Source organism: Rhea pennata, chromosome 2, assembly GCF_028389875.1.
Source record: "Rhea pennata isolate bPtePen1 chromosome 2, bPtePen1.pri, whole genome shotgun sequence".
In the NCBI taxonomy this organism is placed as follows: Eukaryota; Metazoa; Chordata; class Aves; order Rheiformes; family Rheidae; genus Rhea; species Rhea pennata.
In genome coordinates this window covers 93,299,650-93,323,014 of record NC_084664.1, presented here as the reverse complement: position 1 = coordinate 93,323,014, position 23,365 = coordinate 93,299,650, and the positions used below count along the sequence as shown (strand labels likewise).

Below are 23,365 nucleotides of genomic sequence, written 5' to 3'. Positions count from 1 at the left end.
TATCCATTATTCTCAATGCAAAACACTGCTTTAAAAAAAGTATACATAATGGTACTAAAGCACACGAGATGGCTAAAAAGTATATGTTTTAGTCATGTTTTAAAAGTTTTCCCATTGTTCATGAACACAGTCTACTCCATGGAAAAGAAGGAAGACACAAGTGTACTAGGGTCCCTACAGAAAAGTCAATGATCCTTCTCTCACTCCAGTTTTCACTGTTAAAACCACCTAGGACTCCACATGCACTGGGTCCATGCCAGGCAGCAAAATAAATAAATAAATAAATAAATAAATAAATAAATAAGCTTCTAGCACAGAGCTCTAGAATAAAGCCAAATTCTCCAGCTGCTGCTCTCAGTTGTTCTGGATGTAGGCACCGACGATAAGTGGAGCAAAAAACCACAAGGTTGTTGCCATGTGTTTTCACACAGCTAACCTTGCACTTGGACAGCATAAAGACACCACCACCTGATCTGAATGCAGAGGACAGCAAGGGAGGAGATAAAGAGAAGCAGTAGATTTCAGAATAAAACAATGAGATTTATTTGAGGCATGAGTGTAGGGGATAGACAAGAAGAATCTTATTCAACAAGACTGGTGGCAGCAAACTTGTGATCTGTAAACACGTTGCTCCTATAAGCCTGTAGCATGGAATTCAACATTTAATGTCATTTGTCAGGAAAGCATGCATTATAAGCACAGCAGTGTAGCCTGTCTCCATTCTGCTGTCGTACTCATCCATATAGGATGACTCTTATCAGGTATTTCATTAGCTATAACAGCAGAGATGAATCTAAAGAATCAACTAACTAACTATAAGCCACATCACTATAACACCAACTCTTGCCTACACACTGTATTTTGGGCTTCCTCTCCCTCTTATTTGCTGTTTTAAAAGCACTTTGGAAAGTATGCAAATTACCCTAGTCTAGAAATGATACCCCTTTCAAGGAGCTTCAGGTGATGAGATGTTCTTTGCTGCCAGTTGACTGATATCAAGTTCTGCTGTTAAAATAAGAACAAGACGAAGATGCCTCTGCACTTCACCTGTGGACTCCATCTCTTAAAATAGAGAAGTTCATGTTATCGAATCATGCTGATTTTGCTTTGTCTCTTGTACATGTACCACAAAAATGAACAGTATCTTTCAGAAGTGGATGCACTCTCTTGTCCAGTACTGTACAGCTACCTTCAGCTCTAGTCCACTTTGAAAGAGTAAGGTTGCAAAAAGTTAATGTTGTTGTCAAGGTATGTGGTTAAATACTTAAAAAAAAAAAAAAAAAAAAAAAACACATACACAAAAAAAAACACCAAACCTCCACAACTCCTAAATTACAGATTTTGTAATTCAAATTGAGAACTATGTCTAAAACCAGAACATGTTAAATTGTATCTAGCACACTCAAACACTCAATGTTAAGTTTTATTCTGGATAATCTACTTGACTTCTGAGGAATCTTACTGCAGAAAAGCAAAAAACCCCAAATAATTTGGGGGGGGGGGGAGGAGAGAAGCAAACAAACTATTGTCATACTGTCATTAAGAGTGTTTCGAAGGCTGTAGTAAGAGTTTCTTCTTCCAGCTGTGAAAACCTACTGCTGTGAAAATCTTTTAACGAATCTGTAGAGTTTGGCTTGTTTTATTTATTTATTTATTTTTAAGCCTCCATCCTTCTTCAGGCACTGAGGCTGGAAAAAAAGTTTATCAACAGTAAATGAAACAGCACTCAAAGGATTCAATGTACAGATCTTAGAGAAATAATTATTTAGCAGACATCTGTACAAGAGACATGAAACTTTTACTATGAGCTGGACTTCTGATGCTCAAAGAACTGCTTAGGAGCCTTAATGAATAAATAAATAGCATCAGATTACCTGCCTAAACTAGGAGTACAGACTGGATCTTAGCAGAGGAAGCTCAAAAACTACAAATAGAAAATGTAATTCTATTAGACAATCAAGCTGTCAGGAAGCCTGCTCTAATGAAAAGATTTAATATCACTTCAGTCAAGGGCTGCAGCTGGCTAGGAACAGAGTAAGATTCCATACAGGTGCTCAGCAGATCTGTGGAGCTCTAACAGTGTCCTGTAAAATCACTTTATCTGTTGGGATCTGAAAAAAGTTACTTTTTCTGTGCAAGTGAGCACATTACACTACAGACACTTAACGTTGTTTTGACAGTTTTCAACTTTAAGACACGCTTTAAAACACACCTTTAAACTGTAGTGCATTTTCCACATTTTACCATAATAAATTGATTTTGGATTTCCCATGTATGATCTAAGAGAATAAATTCAATTTCTTTTTCTTTGGAGATCCCAAGAGGAAAAACAAAAGTTATTTAAAATTTGTTTGGAACTGAGATTTTAAGTTTGCCTGGTCTTCCAGCAGTGGATCTCCTTAGTAAGACCAACAATGCAGGTCTATCTAGAGCAACAGCCGCAGGCTCTACTAGCTCAAAGGCCAAATCCCCTGAAAGACAAAGCCTGAACTGAGGAAGATGATCAATCATTTCCTCGTGGCTTTTAGGAATGCAAAACGTCATGGACTCACTGCAATTGCAGAATTATTATACAATCTTATCTACAAATATTTTGTAATCTAACTCTCCCTGAATTGTCAGTTACCACAAATATTTCAGAAGCCTAAGGTCAAGTAGCTTAGTAATCCTATCCCCTTCCCCAAACAAAATGCAAAACACATCAACTGCAAGGTCTAAAGGAAGACTTATTGCAGACAATACTTATTACACAAAAGTGAATTGAGTTCTGAAATTTCCTTGGGGGAAGGGGCAGAGGGAAAGAGGCAAAAGCAATCTACCAGGGAAGTCTGAGTCACTTACTGCATCATGGATTGAAAGAAACAACTCCATGAGTCAGGACATTCCCAGCTGTTACTCACTGAAAGATGTAGTTTTGCCACTGAACGGCAAGCGAAACACAGCAGTTACTTCGCTTATCTTCAGACCTTGACATAAATGGGATGCATTTTTTAATTGCTGTTAGTCATCTTGCTTCAAGACTAAGCAAAATGAATTCTCAACCATTACTAAGATTGTTCTAACTTTTACAGCCTGTGAAATAGTGTTTCTGTTCTCACCTTCCACTTCTCCTATGGAAATTTTCCTCGTGGGACTTGGTAACAATACCAAATACTATGATCAAACTGCAAGCAGGTAAGTTGCAAAGGAAAGTCCAGTTGTAACGGCTGAATTTAGGTTTGTGTCTTAATCTACCAGACGCCTATTCTTCCCCCATGAAACAATATTATCTGCAATGGATCAAACAGCCCAGTTCAGAAAGGTTACCCAGCTACACATGCTCATACGTAACACATAAGTACTACAGGTCAATTTAATTTATTGTCCTATGCACTTTTCCCTTAGGTAAGGCATAATATCACGACAGGATTATTTAATAATTCATAAGAATTTAAACATTGATCTCGTAAAGAGATGTTACAAACTAAAATACATGTTTGCAGTCAAATGTTTCTATCATAGGAAAATAACTATTCAGATTTTAAGAAGGTAAAAATAAATAAAGTTTATTTTAAAAGTTCCAAAACGATTAAGCAAAAGAAAGAGGATAATTCTGCTATCTTACAATTTAAAATATGTAAATATGGGATTTTAGAATGAGTTTCATACTGAAGAGAGTAAGTCACAACAAGGATTTGGTCTATTTATAATATCCTTTCTGGAAAATTTCCAAATCCTTCTAACAGAAGAAAGTAACAAGATTACCAGCTAGGCAAACAAGTAGACACTACTGGGGCACGTACTACCTGCATAACAGGTATAGCAGCTGCAGTAAAATTCCCTTTTTTATTAAAAACGACAGGCAAAAATTAAAAAATTACTTTGATCAATGATATTAAAACAGAAACTCTGAAAAACCCCAGCAACAATACCACAAGAAAGCACCCCACTGAAGCAATTTTCAGACCTTCTGGAAAAATAGATTTCAAAAAGCAAAATTTGATAAAGTAAGAAATGAAGCATACAAAAGCAAGGAACTTAGTCCCAATCAGTAACGCTCTTGAGCATGTATGTTGCCATAGGGTTCTCTCTGGAAAATGCTTGCAGAACAGAGTCCTAGCTGAATAGTGACCATTTAATCATCATCTCTGTAGAAAGATGATGAACTAGTTCAGATTTTCCTGGCTTTAGACACAGGCTGTTGCAGGACATACAGTTCTAAAATCACCACACAAACACATTCATCATTCACATACAGAACTTATGCTAGGATGCAGACAAAGAAGAAAGTCTGCAATTCTCAGTTAACCTGAACTGAAGGTGCTCCCTTCTTCCCCTTATCTTTCCTGCTTATTTTTTCTTGGAAGTGAAAACAGTGAAGATTGATTATTCTGCATCCTCCTATCAAAAGGAGAATTATTTCTCCTCTCATTATTTTTCCCCCTGAGAGCTATTTCCCTGTAGAAAACAGGATAATCCCTAAAAATGTAAGTATCAAAGATACCAGAAGTTCTGTTAATGGCATCTCAGACTGAAGAGCTACTACTCAAATTGAGAGTTGCCGTGAAAATGTCTTTTTGACTTTTTGGAGAATACTCAAAAGCCAGTAAATTTACCAACTTATTTCAAAGCTCTTACTGAAATGTATTGGAAGAAGGGGATGCAGATCTGTGACTCAAACAGAACTTTTACAGTTCAAGCATCCTCCATGAATCCATTTCTAACTGCACTTAGGACAACCTATTCTGTTTAAATGTTTTAACATTACGGGGGGGGGGGGGGGGGGAGGTAGAGATGGGGAGCAAAAAATTGAGTTTTTGTTGAAACTCAAATTTTTTAAAAAAAATTATTACACTGCATTATCCCTAAGGTTTCCTGCATTTTCAGTTATTCTAAGTATTTCAAGTAAGTCTCTCTGATTATATGGACCAGTATTTTTGCTTCACTATTACTCTGGTGTTGATTTTATGGCCATTATACCAGAAAGCTTAGCATATTTTAAAAGAATAAATAAAATAGAAAACCATGATGGACAGGTATACACCTACTTCAAGTTTATGAATTCGTTGGCATTCAACAACAAGCAGACATAAGTTCACGCAGGAATTTGCCAGTTCTCACAGCTGGACACAAAATTATTCTGGGATTTTAAATCGCAGAGCCAAACAAGCAAGTCTTAAAGTTTTCTTATTTTTGGAAGATTCTGTAGCTGATACTTCATTTTCACATCTAAAGGGGATATCTACATAAAAAGAACATGCAAGAACATGCCACGTTAGGGCAACAATTTGCAGATCAGGAATTACGAGAGGAGTTAAGAGTCTGATAGGCATTTTTCCAGGTATCTTACACTAGTGTTTGACACTGCACAATATTATCAGGCTAAATGATGTTTAGTTGTAAGAGAAAGCTCAAAAGCTGCATTGTATGCATCTAGAAATAGGCAAGTAACAAAAAGAGTTACAAGTAATAGTAGCAGGAAAAGCTCACCATGCCAGTTCTTTCACAATTGTAAATTAGTGCCCACAGTAAAAAATAAGTACATTAACTTCAGTATGTACTTACTGTATATTCATTATAAGCACTTTAGTGCACGAACAATGCAGCACAAAAAAAAAAAAAAATAAAAACGGAAACTTATGAGAAAGAATTTGACCACTTCAGGATTCAAGACATTTAAAAATTATGGTTCTCAAACAACTGTAATATAATGTTCATGAGCATAAGTGGTATTTGGCGGGGGCAGGGGTATGTGTTAGTCTATGCAGAGGACATATTTGGGTTTTAAATGGTTGAAAAGTTGCTCACTTCCAAAAACACAAGATTTTCTGAATACCCTCTGGGAAAGTAATCACACATGCTGTTGTCCTAACATACAAGGTTAGATGGAGTTTCTTTAATATTCATTAAAATAAAGATGTCAGTGTCATCATTACTCATTTGTTCATTTCTGATATTTCTAGACAGATACACTGCATAACTCTACTTCATGGGCAGAAAGGCTATTAAGAAAAATTAAAGCCATAGCAGATACAAACTCTTCTTTTTGTCTTGTCACTGTACTCCATACAAATCAATTTTTGCTTAAGAAATGCTAAACTGTTTCAAATAAGTAGGAATTATAGCTATTGTCAAGAGACTGCTTTTGTGGTAGCACATTCAAGCAAGATTAAGTACATTATCAAATGTACTTATGTACTGCTTAATAGTACTTTACCAAATGTAGTCAAGTACATTATCCAATACTATATGATTCCAGCTCAAACTTGCTCAGTGTTTGAAGTTCCTCCCTCTCCTTGATATCCAAGCAAACAAGGCTTGCCTGCTCAGTGATTGCCACCAGTAAGATGCCAAATTATACCAGTCACACCCCATGGAAACCTATGAAGTTATATATTCCCTCTGACCAGAGGCAACACAAAGGCGTAATGACTATGGTATTAGAGCAAGGTTAAGATGCCACCTACAACCTCAACAAAACTAACTGACCCAAATATTCTCTCCAGCTATTCAACTTCCTCTTGCAGAACAGCCCGAGTCTCGCGCAAGGGTACTGCAAGACACAAGATTTACCTTCTCTCTCAGCTCGCTGTCATCAGCCCAGACCATTCAACTCCTTCAGTTCACATGCCAAAATTAGGCTGAAGATGGAAATTTCCCCCTCCTCCAGCCCTTAAAATAAATCTGCACACTGTCAAATTATCTTTTCAGCATCACTTAAATCAGATTGCTGTTAAACATACCAGCCATTTCCTACTATGCAGTGAAACAGCCTCACAAAACTGTCAGTGAAAGTTAATCAAGCTGAGTCCGACTGCTTAGCCAGGAAGCATTTGATCCCAGTACTAGTGTATTCAGAGCCATCCTAAGCGTGCACATTACTCGAGTTAATGTACTTGTATAGGTCTAATCTAGATTAAAGAGAGGCTCACACTGTCAATAACTGCTGAAAACTAAACAAAAAGACTACTATAGTAAGCACAAGGTTTAAAGAAAAGAAAAGATGGGGAGCTTTAATTCATATTTCTTCAGCAAACATTTACAGCAATTTAAGACAGCTGCTTGTTACTATTTTGCTAACTAAAGGTTACTGCTCCCACAGCAAAAATAAACAGTGATGCAGTCCTATGCATCCACCTTATCAGTGAAAAACCTGGAGTTTTGTCTCAAATTCACCTGTACCTGTGGCTTAAAATGAGATATTAAACAAGAAGAGACAGTGCAACTCACTGCTACACAGCACTATCTCCAAAAGACAGCCAAGGGGAATTAACATTTTAAATAGCCAAAACATTATTCCACAGAACTCGTTTATGTTAAAGCACCTAATCAATGCCTTGAGGAACTAATAATATTCAGGACTTGCACATGCAAGTATACCCATGTGAACTACTTAAAAGGTAATGAGGATCATATCCAGTATTAAGTACTTGCCTGATGCCATATGACATAATTGGTTTAAAAAGGAGTCTAATTTCACATTCGTGATTTGCTGTTTTGCAGCCTAATCCTAAGTATAGACTAGGCAGAGTCTGCAGCTTTCAGCATTTAGCCATGTGTTAACTCACACTGAATATGCAACTCTTAACATATACTATCTACATATCTATTGTAAAGGCACGACTAACTTGTTTAATAGCCATTTCTAAATGACCAATGAATGGCCAAATAATCATATTTTATTTTTACAGAAAAAAAAGTTACACTGTAGAGGTGAAGAAGTTGCTAGCATGAATCTAAGTAAAGTTTGTATATATTATACATATACACACAAACACACCCCCTTCCCAATTTCTAATCCCAGAAGGCCTACACAAAATACTCCGCAGAAATAACCTCAGAGTTACACCTATATGCTTTCTTAAAGAACTAAGATTTAAAGAAAATAATGTAAAAATTCATTCACTGCAAACTACAGCTCTCTGCTATAAAAAGCAGCATTCAACACCAACAGAAAGGATATGGCTATTATTAAATTGCTGAAGCAATATACTAATATGCTGTTTTACATGTGTTGACAAGTAGCAGCTTACATAGTCATTTTACCTCATCATTGCTCCTAGCCTCGTGCTGATTGTGCACTTCTCAGCATGGTCCCTTTTCTGTAAAATGTACATTTTCCTTCTTTTCCCCTGCATTACACACAACACAGGGAATCTCTAGGAGATTTTTGGTGCACTTTAGCCACTTATATCCAAAACTATGTAATTGACCTTCAAGAATTAAAAAAAGAACAATTTGGGTTTTTTTTACTAGATGCATCTTAATACCCTTCAAATGTGTTTCTGAATGCATTAAAATTATGGCTTGTCCTGGTCTTAGCTTTAAAAAGTCACATGCCTTAAATTGCATGTTAGTTGGATTCAAATGGAATCTTCTGAAATTATGAATTCTTTAAGTTACATATATGAGATAAAAAACATGTTTGGAAAAAAACCCATCTACCAAAGCTGTATGTCACCCACTAGTAGAACACTCCAGACATTTCTGCAGTGTTCAACATCTTTATAGCACATGCAAACACAAGATGACAAAATACATACCTTAGGTGGTTTTCTAGATGATGGGAAAAGTCAGGAGTAATGATGAAGAGAAGCATGAATACACCATCCACATAAAGAGAAGGCAGCAAAGAAAAAAAATAAAAATAAGGTCAGTCTACTTCATTACTGTACTTCTGAATCTTTTTTGTAATTCACAATATATTTAAGAATTTATGACACTGCAGGTTTTTAACAAATATCAGTAATTACTTCATTAGCAATATAGCCACACTTTAAAGGGAAGGGAAAAATACAAGATTCCTTCCTTATAGCTAGAATATCTAAAAACACCGAGTTCCAGAAAGAAAACAAGCATCCATTTTCTTTACCACCAAATGCAAGACACACTCCACCTTTTGTAGCAAACTAAAATTAAGCCTGCAAAGCTGGCAGACTGACATGCCTGGGAGAAGCCCCACTGACTTTAGTAGTGCTACACATGCAAGACCAAGGGAAGCATCAAACAATTGTTTTTTGTAAAGATTATAAAACTTTAAAATAAATCCAGAGCTTCCCTAGCCAAAGGTGGCATAGGAAGCCACTCCAAAAATGCTGTTCCAACTAGTGCAGTCAGACACAAGAGATTAAAAAAAGACACCAATTCAGAGTGTTTCACCTTCTCCTTAAGCACTTATGTTTATGCTGACAACCATACGGCCACATGGCATATCTGATCAGTTCTGTGTTTTTGTTGTTGTTGTTGTTGTTGTTCTGTTTTGTTTGGTTGTTTTTTTTGGTAGGATTGGTTTTCAGTCAGACTGGTGAACTGATCCGTCTCACCATGCAGCTTTGTGCTTGCTAATAACAGTGCAAGGGAGGAGGTGAAAACACTGCAGAATTATGAAAATCATGAAAACTACAGCTTTAGGCATATGTTTAAATTATGTACTGAAATAGGCCTTAAGTGATACACAGAAAACATTTGTACTTGTTTTTCACATCAAGAAAAGCATGCAAATGTGAATGAAGAGCAAAACAACCATAAGAAAGGGCTATGGACACAATGTACAAGCAGGGAACATGGTAAGTTTTAAAAAATAAGGATATAGATGAAGGGTTTTTACTTATTTACTCTGAGGACAGACACACCACACACACTGATCAAAGACAGCTGGCTGCTATAGTCTCTGTGCAGGAGGATATGGGACCAAGCTCTGTTTTTATCCCCAAGATCGTATATACTACGATCACAAAAGTCAGATGAAAACAAATGCTTCAAGCACTTTTCCTATCCGGTAGCCCAGAGGCTCAGCAAAGATAGCTAAAGAGAAGTTAATCCATAAATACATCTTAGACAATCTTTTCAGTCTGTGCTCAGACAGTACCTTAGATGCCACCTCTCCCAGAAGGAATGTAGCTGCTACCTGGTAACAGCATAATGCAAAAATACTTTACATCTGGGCAGAACCAGATATTGCAGTCTTGCCCTTTCATAAAGTTTGGCTACATAAGCTAAATTCACAGCTAGCTCACATCCAGGTGGCTCAGACCTTGTGCTGAATGCACTCTTACCTAGTGATGAAGTTGGCATTTCTCTACTATGTGATGAAAGTCTAGCATTATCAACTTATCTAGCCAAAGTCCATGCACTAATTCTAAACCTCCTAATCTTACATAGAGGAGGAATTACTATAGAAGGAAGTTATCAAAATTTCCTTGTAAAGCTTTTTTTTTTTTTTTTTTTTTTAATGTTTTCTTAATACACTCATATCTTGGGGGGGATGGGACATAAAAATAACAATTTATCAACCTTCCTAGGGAATTCCTGATGCACTGCTGAATAAAGTTCTACAGGTTCACCAGAATCCCTAAATTGCTGGAAAAAACCAAACATTAGTGGAACATTTACCACTTGCTTTTCTGAGCATATGAACACCTCTTAATATATTTCCCTAAGCAATGCAAGACATTATACTTCAAGAATTTCTCTCTCATTTTTAGAAAAGCAGAGCAAATGTGTCTTTTGAAATCACTGGTGGACAACAGAGCTTCCTAACTGAAGGCAATTTATTGCTCCAGTTTCCTAGGTTTCAAAGCACAGGTGGGCTGTCACTTCCTCCTGCTCCAAACTCTCCTGCTAGTAAGGAGACAAACCAGCAACTGCCTGGGAACACCTGCTACTCCCACCAGCAGCAGCTTAAACAGGGGCCTCTGGAGTAAATCATTTATTTTGGCTCGCAGTATATGTCTTTTTTTCCACAGTTACTTGAAACTTCTCTAAACAACCCATTGTAATCATTACTGCAGCAATAATTCAGACAGAGTCACTCCAAAATACTTTCTTCAGTCAAAGGAAGCAGACTGATACAAAACTATTTACAATTTAACTGAAATCACATCTGCAGCAGTCTAAAGATATATTATAAAATTTGCATTAGCCTCAATCAGTTTGCCCACATTAGGGCCTTTTCTCTCTCTTTTCTTTCTTTCTCTCTCTCTCTTTTTTTTTTTTTTTTTTTTTAATAATCTTAAAAAAATGGAAGTGCTTTATGGTGTCTCTTCTGCCCAACAAATCAACGTTCTTAAGCTGCACATATAATTGGATTTGGCTTCATTTTTACCAGATATTGACCATTCAAATCTTGTGATTCAATGTTTCAAGTCTAGGAGGAAAAAATAGCAAATTGCAAAGCCACAGTAGTTAGAATTTTTTACTTTTCAGACTTATTCAATGGCTCCTAATTGTCCAGTTGCCAATGGTGCCAACCACAATGTGCAGACATATCTTTTGAATCACGACAAAACGCCTTCTAAAAAGAAGAGCTGATACACTTCCAGAAATATCACAAAGTTACCTAGCCTTCCAATGCATGATAGTGGATTTTGGTTTAATCTGACAACAGGCAATATACACATTCAAATAGAAGACTGACTTTTCTGGCATGCATAGAACTCAAAACCAAGATAAATATCACCAAAAGTCTTTAAAATACTTTCACAGATCAGAGAGGGGAGAAGGGTGAATTGGGATAACTTCAAAGACCATTGTGCTCCTAAACTTCATCCTGCCTTTGTCCTTATGCCATCAGGACTTTAGAAAAATATTAGTAGAATAATTTTTACATTATCCTGGAAAGTATGCCTATTGAGGCATTATTTTCCATAACACTATTAAGACTCCCCTGTTCCTCTTGGCTAAGCCATATCAAGTTCCCAGAATGCAGCCATTTTCTCAAATTTTAATTCAGAGGAAACCAATTTCTAAAAAGTTTTATGCCAGTGTAAAATATTTTTTGTTATCTCTTCCTAAAAACCTCATGACGCTCCTCACATTTGCCAAGAGCAGTAATCCACAAAATGTACACCAATTCTGACATAATGTCACATGTTAATACCTGGATGAGCAGAAGCCTTCTTGACTACATCCACATTTTTTTTCTTTATTATCTATCCACTGCCTGTGATAGCACATGAGATGAGTACATTTTCCTGGTATTTCAACCGCAGCAAAGACTTCCTTCTTAAAAACAAAAGGAAACCACCTACATTATTTCACAGTAGTCTCTTTCTGTCTGCTGTGAAAAAGTTATATCAGCTGGCGTTACATATTCTGACTAAAGAACATGTTCTGTGTAATAGGAAGCAATTAAAAACACGCTTGTCTAAACATATTCACAATTATACCAGTAAGAAAACGTTTTGTCCCACAGCGAGCATTGTGTCAATATTCCCAAATGTCACTTTTGCCAGAAAAATGATTGTTTTATATAGAGAAAGAATTGGGTAACATTCTTCTCCCCATTACATATAATTTCAGCTCCCCTACCCTTCAAAATCTCATCTTCAGTTGGAGTGAGGTACCTTTGAAAATAAGAAAGCACGTATAAAACCAACTACTCCAACTTAGAGAAAACAGTGGAACAAGCCACCTTTGAAAAACGGGACTTGGATTCTTCAGAATTACACCCGCAAAGCCCAATTCATCTCCATGTCAACTCTACTAAAAAGCCAAGTATGTCACAATTGTGCTATAATTATTTTAGGTTTTAGAAAGTATTCTGTGGATTCTTTTCCTTTCTCAGAATTACTTAATAACTAAGCAATCATAACCACCAACATTAAACAGGACACATAGTATCTATAGCAGATGATTAATGAACCACATGGCTACGCTTGCTCTAAGCTGACTCCACCAAAAATCATTGTCTAAGATGGTGAGCCTGAAATACCTTTTTGCTCTTGTCACACGTGCAACCACTGCAAATTCATGTTACTCAGTTTTCCAAAGCATAGAATTAAATGGTGAATGTTTACATGTAGTTGTTACTCATTCAGGTACTCCTCAGGATCACTTGTCAAAAGAATCATTATAGGCAATTGCTGATATATTAGAAAAAGGAAAAAAGTCTTTAGTATTTTAATATGAGCTTAAAAAAAAAGTTTTCCTTCTTTCCTTTCTAACCATAAAAATCAGCAAGTTGAAAAGATCATCCTGATAGACAAAGAGAATGTTTTAATATTTAGTTTTGTAGTATGCATTGTACTTTTTCCCAAACACACGACTTGACTTTAAGCCATCCATGATGGCATTTGATAGCTGTAGTCTCCAAAAGTCTGTTTCCATATTCCCCAGATGCAGTTTATTCCATTAAGAGTTTAGTAGTACTAGAAAATGAATGGCTTCTTTGTATGAGTCTGCAGTTTGACTGTTTCCAGTTAATGTCAAGTCAGAACAGGTTATCGAACTTGTTACGCCTTCACATGTATGGTAAAATGTAGCTTTGCAATCCTCCTCTCTTTAATTTGGGAGTAATTCCTTTTCTCACACTCTCTTCAGTATTTCTGAAATCTGTACAGACTAGCTGTTTAAATAAATAATTGTTTGAGTGGTTATTTTGTTTTAGGTTTTGTTTTTATAATCAGGCTGCCTTATAACTCAAGTTGAGAATATTCCATCAGCTGAGCATGCTTGCATCATTCAAAGGCACAGTGCAGGGGAACAAACTAGTGGTAGGACCCTCATAATGCCCCTTGCTTTACTTCATGAAAACAACTGCATTGCTTATCCAGGTAAACACAGGCTTTCAGAGTGGCTGCAGCAGGGAGCAGGCATTCAGCACTTGTAACTGCAAACAACAAATTATTTAGAGAGCAAAGAGATATGGATGCTCCTATCTTTTGTACCAAGATCATACACCTCTAAGACTCTTCACTGTTTGTTGGTTTATTGCTGCAGGCTGCTACTTGCAGGCCTGACACCAAACATCTTTGCATGCCTATATATTGTTGATGAGTGCTGTATTTCTTAGCAAAAGCACACATCTACAAAACCACCAGTCTTCCACAGTAACAGTTTCAGTTGATCATGTATTACAAACTACTAGCAGCATACAATTTTCTCCAGAAAGAATAGAGAATAAGGACATTTGTTAGCCAGTCTTCCCTTTCCATTCTCTAAATACAGATGATATAAGAAAAGGGCACCTGCAATGCCCTGAAGGGGAACAGTGTCCCATCTTTGTGCTCGGCTGGGGTGCCTCTAGAAGAGCTGACTAATGATGAAGTCAGCATCATAATTTGATACTAGGGTTCTTAGAACAATTAAATTATCTTACATACTGTATGAGCACACATACATATACACATATAAAGTTACTTTACATTCCTGCATAAGACGGGACTGCACAAGTCTTGTGTCAGTATAATCCTCCCACCCAAACAAGTCTGTCCTATAGACAAAACAATCCTTTGAAGAATAGCACAAGACAAACATTTTAACAAGCAATTTGACCAACTGCCTGCACAATAAAGTATTAGCTGATCATAATTAGAAACACCAGTAAAAAAAGAATGCATACTTCAAAAACATGTTGCTCTCATGCTTTATGTAAATAGTGTATCAAGAAGCTGTGCTACTCACTGCAAACCTACCACATGCCAAGAGATCAAGTCAGACACGGAAATCAGAATGACAACTACTGCAAAGCAAGTTAAACAACATAAGTATTACAATAGTAGAGTGATTTCTTTCAGAAAAAGAGAAACTGTCAGAAAATGACTAAATATTTCACCATAATAGAGTTTCACTCTAACAACTCAAGTCCATTCACTATAGCAGTGATGAATTAGGAAAAAAAAACCCATAGGTTATGAAATCAACGCAACTTCATTAAAATAAGTGGAGGGCAATATCCTGACACTGGCACAGCAGAAAGATAAAACTGCCTGGAATACCACTAAGTCTGTAACTTACCTCACATACTAGCTCTGAGTATTTTAACTGTCAAAGGCTCAGTGGGATGGCAAAAAGACGAAAGAAAAAAATAAATCAGAGATCAGTACAGAAAATCTATTAACATTTAAGGCTACTCTTTAGTGAATGATTATTAGCTTGAATGTAATGCAACTTTTGTTTGGGCAAATACACTATATTTCTGTAAAGTATGCGGAAATGTATCTTAGTGTTAATACAGTGACTGCAGCACCCATAAGCACCCATTACCCTTATTCTGTTGTGTTTATTATTAGCACTCAGGGAGAGAAAAACACCTCAAGTATTAACTGGCATTTCAACTCAATGTATAAACTCTGTTGAGACCACATAACCAGTCACTTGGGTTAGCTATTGCCAGCTAACTATTATGTACCTCTTAAATCTCCAATGCCAATGGAATTCCCTTTCCACACCACAGTTCCTTAGAAATTCCTTCTCAAATGTTTCCTATGATAACCATCAACACACCAGACTCTAGGGAAGACAACACCTCTGTATGCAGCACTCGCAGCTACTTGAAAAATACACTGCTGTTTATCACTGTACACAGTATTTATCACAAGACAGACCACCTTCAAAGACAAGTGAAAGAAATTTGCTAATCAACAGTAACACTTCACAGATGAAATTCCACCTTGTTAGCAATAGCCCTTTTAAAACCTCAAGCATTATAATCTGCTATGAAGACAAAGAGCAACTAGCAGCTTGGTTGATGAAGATCAAGACAAGATACCTCTACTTCCTGAAAAGGCCTACATACTGCAAAGAACTAGACTGCAGGCATTAACTGAGTAACTGGATCTGAACCTTGGCTGTAACACTTGATTTTCTCATTTGCTAAGGAAAATCACTACCTTTTCTGGGAGCTAAGCCCATATGTCCTTTTGTCAAATATGACACAGATATAATTGAGAAGCTTCTGAAGATATGAGTGTTTTCGTGACCATTTGTTCAGACTGGACAGCAGATAAGAATCCCAAAGTTTCACTGTCACATTCCATTACCATACCAGGGAAAAAATCATCACTCAGATTTGATCTAATTTATGTTACTAAGAGAGCCCCTAATTGGGCATGACACTACATCCTTTCACATAGCTTTCACATGTTAGCAATCTTTAAATGCAACTGTAGTATGAAAAAAAGGATCTTTCAGATTTGTAGCAAAATTCACAAATTACTATTTTCACTTTATACTAGCATGCTTATCAGTATCACGAATATTAGAAGAACTGATCAGAAACACATACAATTAGTATATAATATATAATATTTAAAATTTCCAATTTTGATGATTGCAAGCATTCGCATAACAATTAGCATAACAATTTCCATCACTCCACTAGAAATAGTTTTACAGAAAAAAAATGTTTATCAGCAGGCTGTAACACTAGCTGGTTTTGGCTATCTTGACATTACATTATTTGGCTTAACAGATAGTTTGAACAACTGCTACCATTTGCCAGATAGTAGACAGTACACAGAGAAAGAATAACATGAATCATGGGATAAAAAAAAAAGTTTAGTGTGGAAGAATGCACAAAAAAATGTAAACTCAAACCAACTCTACATAGATAAACTGAATAAGGACTTCTAGAGCTGTTGTAGTACCAACATTTAACTTAATCCATGGATGTAATACAAGAGGTATAAAAGTATCAAGGAGATTTTAGTCTTGTTTAGTACACACGTGTGTACGTCTATTCAATGTTCTCTTTAAAGCTTAGGCAGTATTTGTTCTAATAACAAAGCATGTGATGAAATGAATAAGTCACCTAAAGGCTAGAAAAAGTCTTTGCAGCATGTGCTCCAAGTTTATCAGTTAACAAAAACAGAACGATTATCACGACAGCCAGTAATCTTCACAAGAGTCTTCTCACCAAGCACTAGATTTTTTTAAACATAGCAAAGAAAGGCACAACTTGAACCCATCTCCCCATCTCTAGAATATGAAAATAGATTATTTCCAGTAGAGAAGAAGCAGCAGTGGAAATGTAACCTATGAATTTTCCATTTTCTGAGTCTTCAGACAGAGCTTAGATGTCTTTCTAGATGTCTTTCTGGTAGATACTAGACAGCCAAAAGTTACTAGGCTCAGTATTTTGTTACAGAATACGACCTAGTAGTCTACAGAACACAGAAGTTCAAAACAAAAATTTAACAAGTCCCCTGGTAAATCGTGAACATGTGAAAGTTCGTATAAATGTTATGTTACAGGTTTGTATGTGGAGGTCAAAAGGATCAAACAAAGGTTAAAAATGGATAAAAAGCTGATTTATTGCTGACTTAACTTTATAGTCAGTGTCACTAATAAAGCGAACATTGATAAGGCTTAGAAGTGCCTACAGTGGAGAACAAGTCCACATCTAAGTGCTAACAACTGCAGTGTACCACTCAAACTCAACAGGGGTATAACAATTTATATTTGCTTTGCTCCAGAAGACTTCATTCTGACAGCACACAGAAGCTAGGTGGCCTCTTTGCAATTAATTTGAAAACAACAATGCTGAAGTGTAATGCAACTAAAAACTAAAATTCCACATAAAATATTACAAAGAATTCCCATAACTAAGATAAGAAATGTTGTTCTCTAAAGAGTAAATACGGACACATGACTTACATTGTAATTACAAGGAAATTTTAGTAAACTTCATGAGGAAACAGAAGTCGTCTCAGATTTTTTTAAGACATTAAAGCTTTTCTAGAGAATCTAGAAATAGGTCAGAATATTATGGTCCACAAATCATTAAAGCAATCAAAGAATTACCTTGGAGAAAAGTTTAAAAAGTGAGACTGATTTTCAATATTTACTCAAAATAAAAGAAAATGAGTTATAGCTGAACAGCTAAAGTAAGTCTGCCTATGTATCAACTGAACTGGTAAATAAAGCAATAAAACAATTTACAGCTTAAATAAAGCAATAATACAGCAAGGATCTCTGGATCACACCATTTATGACTATCACGGGTAACCGTGCCATAAAAATCTCTTAAAACTGTTCAGACTCTATCATGAAGTCAGTTGTGTTGTTCTGCTTCGTGGAAGGTTATTCACTCTACCACTGTCCAGAAACTTCTATTGAATTCTGATTATGAATAAATTTAATCTTATTTGTTCTTATATCAACACTGCCCTGTAATTCAACAGTTCAATTTTTTCTCTACCAACTCAGCTTTCTATATATGCTCTCTTGTGCTTTGCTAGTCCCCTCTTAAGTAGGATCTGCAGTCCTCTAAACATCTTAAAATCCTTATTGTTCTACCAAGTATCTTTTAGAATGGCACTGTCTCTGCATTATATTTATATTACATTGCTTATGAAGTAACATTTGCATTTGAACAGTTTGGAAGACACCTACATTCTAATAAACAAATTTATTACTACATATAAAGCATAATTCTCCTTAGCCCTTATTCTATTTTTGTAGTGCTTTTGAGGAACCACCACCTAGGTTTTCCATGGATTGCAGAGTGATGAAGTATGACAAACTTTAGTTTGCATTAGATACCAGAAAGGAGGAGGCATGAATAACAGAAATCACTGAATTTTTAAATGCCACAGACAACTATCTAACAAATTCCTCAGAATGTCTCAGAAACAGAAAGGAAATTTTTAAAGCAGCAATGGTACCTTTAAATAGGCCACAGGCAAAATAGTCATCTCTGCAGTGGAAGACAGCAGGAAAAAAAATAGGTAAGGTTTCAAACATACCTTCTGCTTCATATATGAGACAGAGCTACTAAGCTTCAGGCTAACAGACATTGCTCACAATTGCCCTAAGAATATAGTTCTTCTTTATAACTGTTGAAGAAGCAAATTCAATTTAAGAAGCTTCCCCTCTTCCCCAGCTTCTGGTTCCCACCTCCTGTGCCACAAGTTGTCACGTTCAGCTGTGCCCCTGCCACATGCGTGTGTGGAGGTGTGTGGAGAGGGACACACACCTCTGTGGGGAGAGGAGGTCTGCTTTGCCTTTTTTCTTTTTTTTCTTTTTACAGCATCACAAAACAGCTATATTAATGCAGGGAATGTACACAGTTAACTGCAACATCCAGCTGGGAACGCAAAGCCAAGAAGAAAGAGAGGGGAAGTCGCGTATCACCGCTGAGCTACTCTGGCCTATCACTTTCACCAAAAGGGGGAGATCCTGCCTCTGACAGTCACCAGGCCCCTTATCAAGCCAACTCACTAAGGGAGCAGGAAACTTAGCAGCGATCCAGCGCAGCTTCAGAAGAAAAGAATTACGCACTGGCATTTCCCTAGCGCTCTCACTAGTGATCAGCAGGGAGAAATTTCAAGAAGAACCTGATCGTCGTTTCTGTGTCTTTGCTTCATTTTCTTGCCCTCATTAGTTTGCCTAATCATTTTTCAATCACATCCACGTTTAACCACCACAAAACACTCCGAGACAAAGTCCACAGTTTAATCCTGCCCATGCCCTTTTATTTCTCCAGAACCTGTCTCCTGATAACTTCGGCTGAAGTCTCACACTTGAGCGGAAGTCCACAGTCCCTGTAACATAACAGGGAGGGAATCATTCTTCCTGTTGCTCATGAGTGCACAAATCTCTAACCGTAATCCCTTTCCCCACCCCAGCCGCCTGTCCTTCTAGGTTGAAAAGTCCCCATCTAGTTATCCATTTGTCATGAAAGACTAGTCTGTAACCTCATCATCCCTGCTGCTTTTTTCTATTTTTTTTCCTAGTTCTACCATCCTTTTTTGAGGCAGAAGGGCCAAAACACAATATTCAAGATCAGTTTGCAGCTACACAGAGACATAAAGCTTCCTCTCGTTTCCTACTCTTTCCCTACCTGCTTATTTAAATTCTCGAATCTTCTAGAAGTCTCTTTATGAAGAATCTTAAGAATTTTGCAGAAAAAGTCCCTTCCACAGGAAGTAGGGAATTAAGCTTGAGACACTGCAGAAATTGCTGAAAAGCACTTTAGAAAATATTTTAAGTTTGACTTTCAAAAACACAGTCAATACTTTTGCAAGGCATTGTTTTTAAAAAGAAGTCAATTTTGCTGATAAATTGCAGACTCCCTTGACAAGCTTTCTCCAGTTATCTGAAGCGATTAAGCCACTACTAACACACTATTAACCACTGTTTCACAAGAAAAAGTTTCATATTAAAAAAAATGAGCCATTTGGAAAGGAAAAAAAAGGTGATACAAAAGTGCAAGACCAAACTGACAGTATTGAGATGTGAAATACAGCAAACAGCCATCTATCTTTTTATCTTTAGTTTTGTAAAATTACTTCTAAAGCTTAGGAATGTGAAGAAATATTCAGTATTTTTCTACATTTTAAAGAAACTCATGAGATCGCCCAATTCAAAAGCTGCATCCAAAAGATAAAGGAAAAAAGCAAGGCCAGAGACAGTATTTCCTGTTCATCATTTAATGAGCTGGAACTCTCAAATACACACACAGTTTTCCATCTCTATTACAATACTATAAACCGAGTGACTACTTTGAGGGATATAAATCTTTCTAATTCATTACTGTTACCTGCCAAACATGCATGTTCTCTGCATGTCATATTAAACATACTTGTTCTATTCCTCTGAAACAAATTCAGTTGATTAGTGGACAGGAAAGCAGAAAAGTAATTATTTCATATTTAATTGAAATCCAAACCTCCTCCTTTTAGGCAGTGAAGCCTGCCCCTAATAGATACAGCTGAGGCTCAAAGGCTCAATATAGCATTTCCTTTAGTTAAGGTAAGCTTGACTCATAAAAATTGCATGAAAATTTAATGTCATGAGAAGTCACAAAAGTTAAAAGCACATCATAACGATACATAAAAATAGGAAAACTTAAATGGAAACACTAGTTTTTCCAAATTGCAGTTTCTCAGACTAATTTGTATCAAGATATTTAGAGTAAACACTTCAGTTACTATAAGAACAGGAACTCTTGAATAGTTACAAAAAAAGTTCATTTTTGAACACAGCCCTGCAGCAAACATCAAGAGTTTTATAAATCCCCTCTCATTCAAATACTTCTCTGGAAGATATCACTGCATGCATCAATCAAATGCAAATCCAGTTTGTCAAAACTGAATAAAACAAAAACAAAAGCAAGCCAACAACAACAAAACATTCATACCATTCCTCCTTTAGGGCAGAGACAAGCTTCCTTCACATGCTGAAATGTCATCAAATTGTCTTCTGGCTGTTCAGTGGGTATCCCCTCCACACACACATACGCACACCCTCTTTTAAAATGAATTAATTCTTCATATCAAGCATAGCAAATACATTCTTCAGATGGAGGAGGGGGAAAGAATAGTAGGGGAAGATTCTTTTTCCCCTCCCCAGAGAAGAAAATGACAGGAGTGGTTACCTATATATAATTGCAAATTTTTGATAAACAGTGTGCAGATATCTATCCCTTCAAGGTTTTACATCACAGGATTGATTTGGAGCAGAGTGGTGCACTGCTGAACAAAGGTCTGTATGCCCTCCAAACCATTTGTGCCTTGGAAGTTTTTGGTCGTCTTCCACTGTACTAGGGTGACCTCACATACAAACCACAATACTTACATTTCATTTTCTTGGCTACTCCCTTACCAGTTTTCAAGACTCTGCTTTAACTTCCATTTGTTTTAATATTTGAATAATTTATTCAAATAATTAATAATGAAATATCATTCAAAAAATTCATTACGATCAGCTAATTCCCTCAAAAATTGCAAGGATGAGATTTACTATATTTGTAGAGAAAATACATCCTCATTCTGCATGCCAAGCTTCATATTAGGCACTAGTACACTGCATGGAAGTAGAACTGCATAATGGAATTGCTGAGAGACTCTTTGCCATAGCATCACTGGCACTATAAATAACTAAGATTACAAACAATATCATCATGTGAGCATTCCAGGCCAGCCTATAAATAGCAATTCAGAAAGAACCAGCCACTCTCACAACAACAGTACCTCACTACACCATATATTTGCTAAAGATATCAATTTATGTATGTTCACTAAAAATACGTAAGAAAAGTTGGGCTGAATTTTGTAGATTAAATAGCTATTTACATAACTTCATTTATTAAGCTGCTGATAATTCATAAAACTGCCACAACGATTTCAGATCCAACATAAATGAACACTTTGCATATGAGTGTGTTAATATTGAACGTTTGCAGGAATATACATATTTGCAATACTTTCCTCAATAACAAAGTCCTGGTCGAGAGCTTCTTCAGAAAGAGCATCCTAATATGACTAAGTGGCTGTCTTTGTACTGTGATCAGAATTTTTATTTAAAAATTAACTTAGGACTTCAGCAACAAAAACAATGGGACACACAGGACATTACACAAAGGATTCTTAGAGATAAGATGAGCATCTATACCTACCTACCTACATAGATTTTAAAATCATGCTTTCACAGAAAAAGGTTGCTTTGTACAAGAATATATACTATTTTGATATTGTTAATTATTTTTCCAGAAACAAAAACTAAAAACACAGTTTCATATTAATGGTAACATCACGTACTTACACAATAAAGAGAGTGGACACATTCCTTGGTAACAGATCAGTGGCACACAAGGCCTCAGAAACAATCAGAACTTCCTGAGAGATAACGGAAAAGATAACTCTTGCATTACTCAGGACAGGCTTATTCATTTGGCTTTGCCACAAAAGGGAGGCAACAGACACTGTCAGAGAAGAAAACGACGACAAATTGCTTGTAAATACTGATGAGCCCAAAGTTTTATCAATGGCTGCAAATGTCAGATTTTTAACAATTTGTATGGATATAGCCAAAGAAAATACTACCGTGTCTCTGCAGCATGCCTCACCCTGCTTACTTTCTGTACTCCGGACAGCTCTTCCACTACCCCACACACTCAACTGATTTATTCACTCCTTAACAGCACTACAATAAACAAGCAACCATAAAAAAGTAAGTTGAATGGAAGAGGGAAAAAGGATGGATTTAAACATGTGTCCCAAACTCATTCTTTGTGATAGAGCCTATCAAGTGGCTGCTGGGAATAATATGACTGAACTGAGTTCTCTGTATGTATCTATCTCTCAGCTTTGTCAACGATCTTTAAAATCTTCCTGGGAAAGCATTTGCCAAGTCCTTTCAAACTTTTACAAGCCTATTACTGATTTCATCTCTGCACAGAAGCAGGAGCAAAAAAGAGACTCTGGCTCATGACACAGATGAATTCACATCCTCCAGTGCCCTTGGCAAGCAGCAGGCAACCCTCTTCACTGTAAGATTCAGAACAAGGACAAGCTACCACAGCTCAGAACTAGTCCTGGAGAGATTCTCAGCAAAGCAGCAACATGTTATCAGCAGCACAATGCATCACTACAGAAACCAGTGAGTAACTCACACCCCTAGCTGTAGATAAGTTTCAGAGACTCAAATTCAGAGACTGAGAAAGTTTCAGAGTCTCTATTTCATAGACTCAAATATTATGTTTACATTAGAGATAAATGGAAAGTAACTCCTGATGTAATTATAAACTAAGTATTCTTTGTGTTTGAAACTAATTAGGTCTCTGTGAGGAAGGAAGATACTAGCATAAATACTAATCATTCTTTTTTTAACAGATCCATGCACAGCTTAGAGTTCTACAACATCTATCCTTTTAACTGTATCA

The 23,365-nt window shown here is 36.5% G+C and overlaps 1 protein-coding gene across 4 annotated transcripts in view; it reads right to left on the bottom strand.

Moving 5' to 3' along the window:
* KIF13A (kinesin family member 13A) overlaps positions 1–23,365 on the bottom strand; it is a 116,426-nt gene that overhangs the window by 67,022 nt on the left and 26,039 nt on the right. For all 4 annotated transcript variants that reach the window (XR_009957644.1, XM_062569920.1, XM_062569918.1 and 1 more), the window contains exon 3: positions 8,523–8,535. Coding sequence is in view for 3 of the 4 variants with exons in the window: in XM_062569920.1 (XP_062425904.1) it covers positions 8,523–8,535 (13 nt within the window). In the remaining variant the exon portion in view is untranslated. The remainder of the gene's footprint in view (positions 1–8,522; positions 8,536–23,365) is intronic.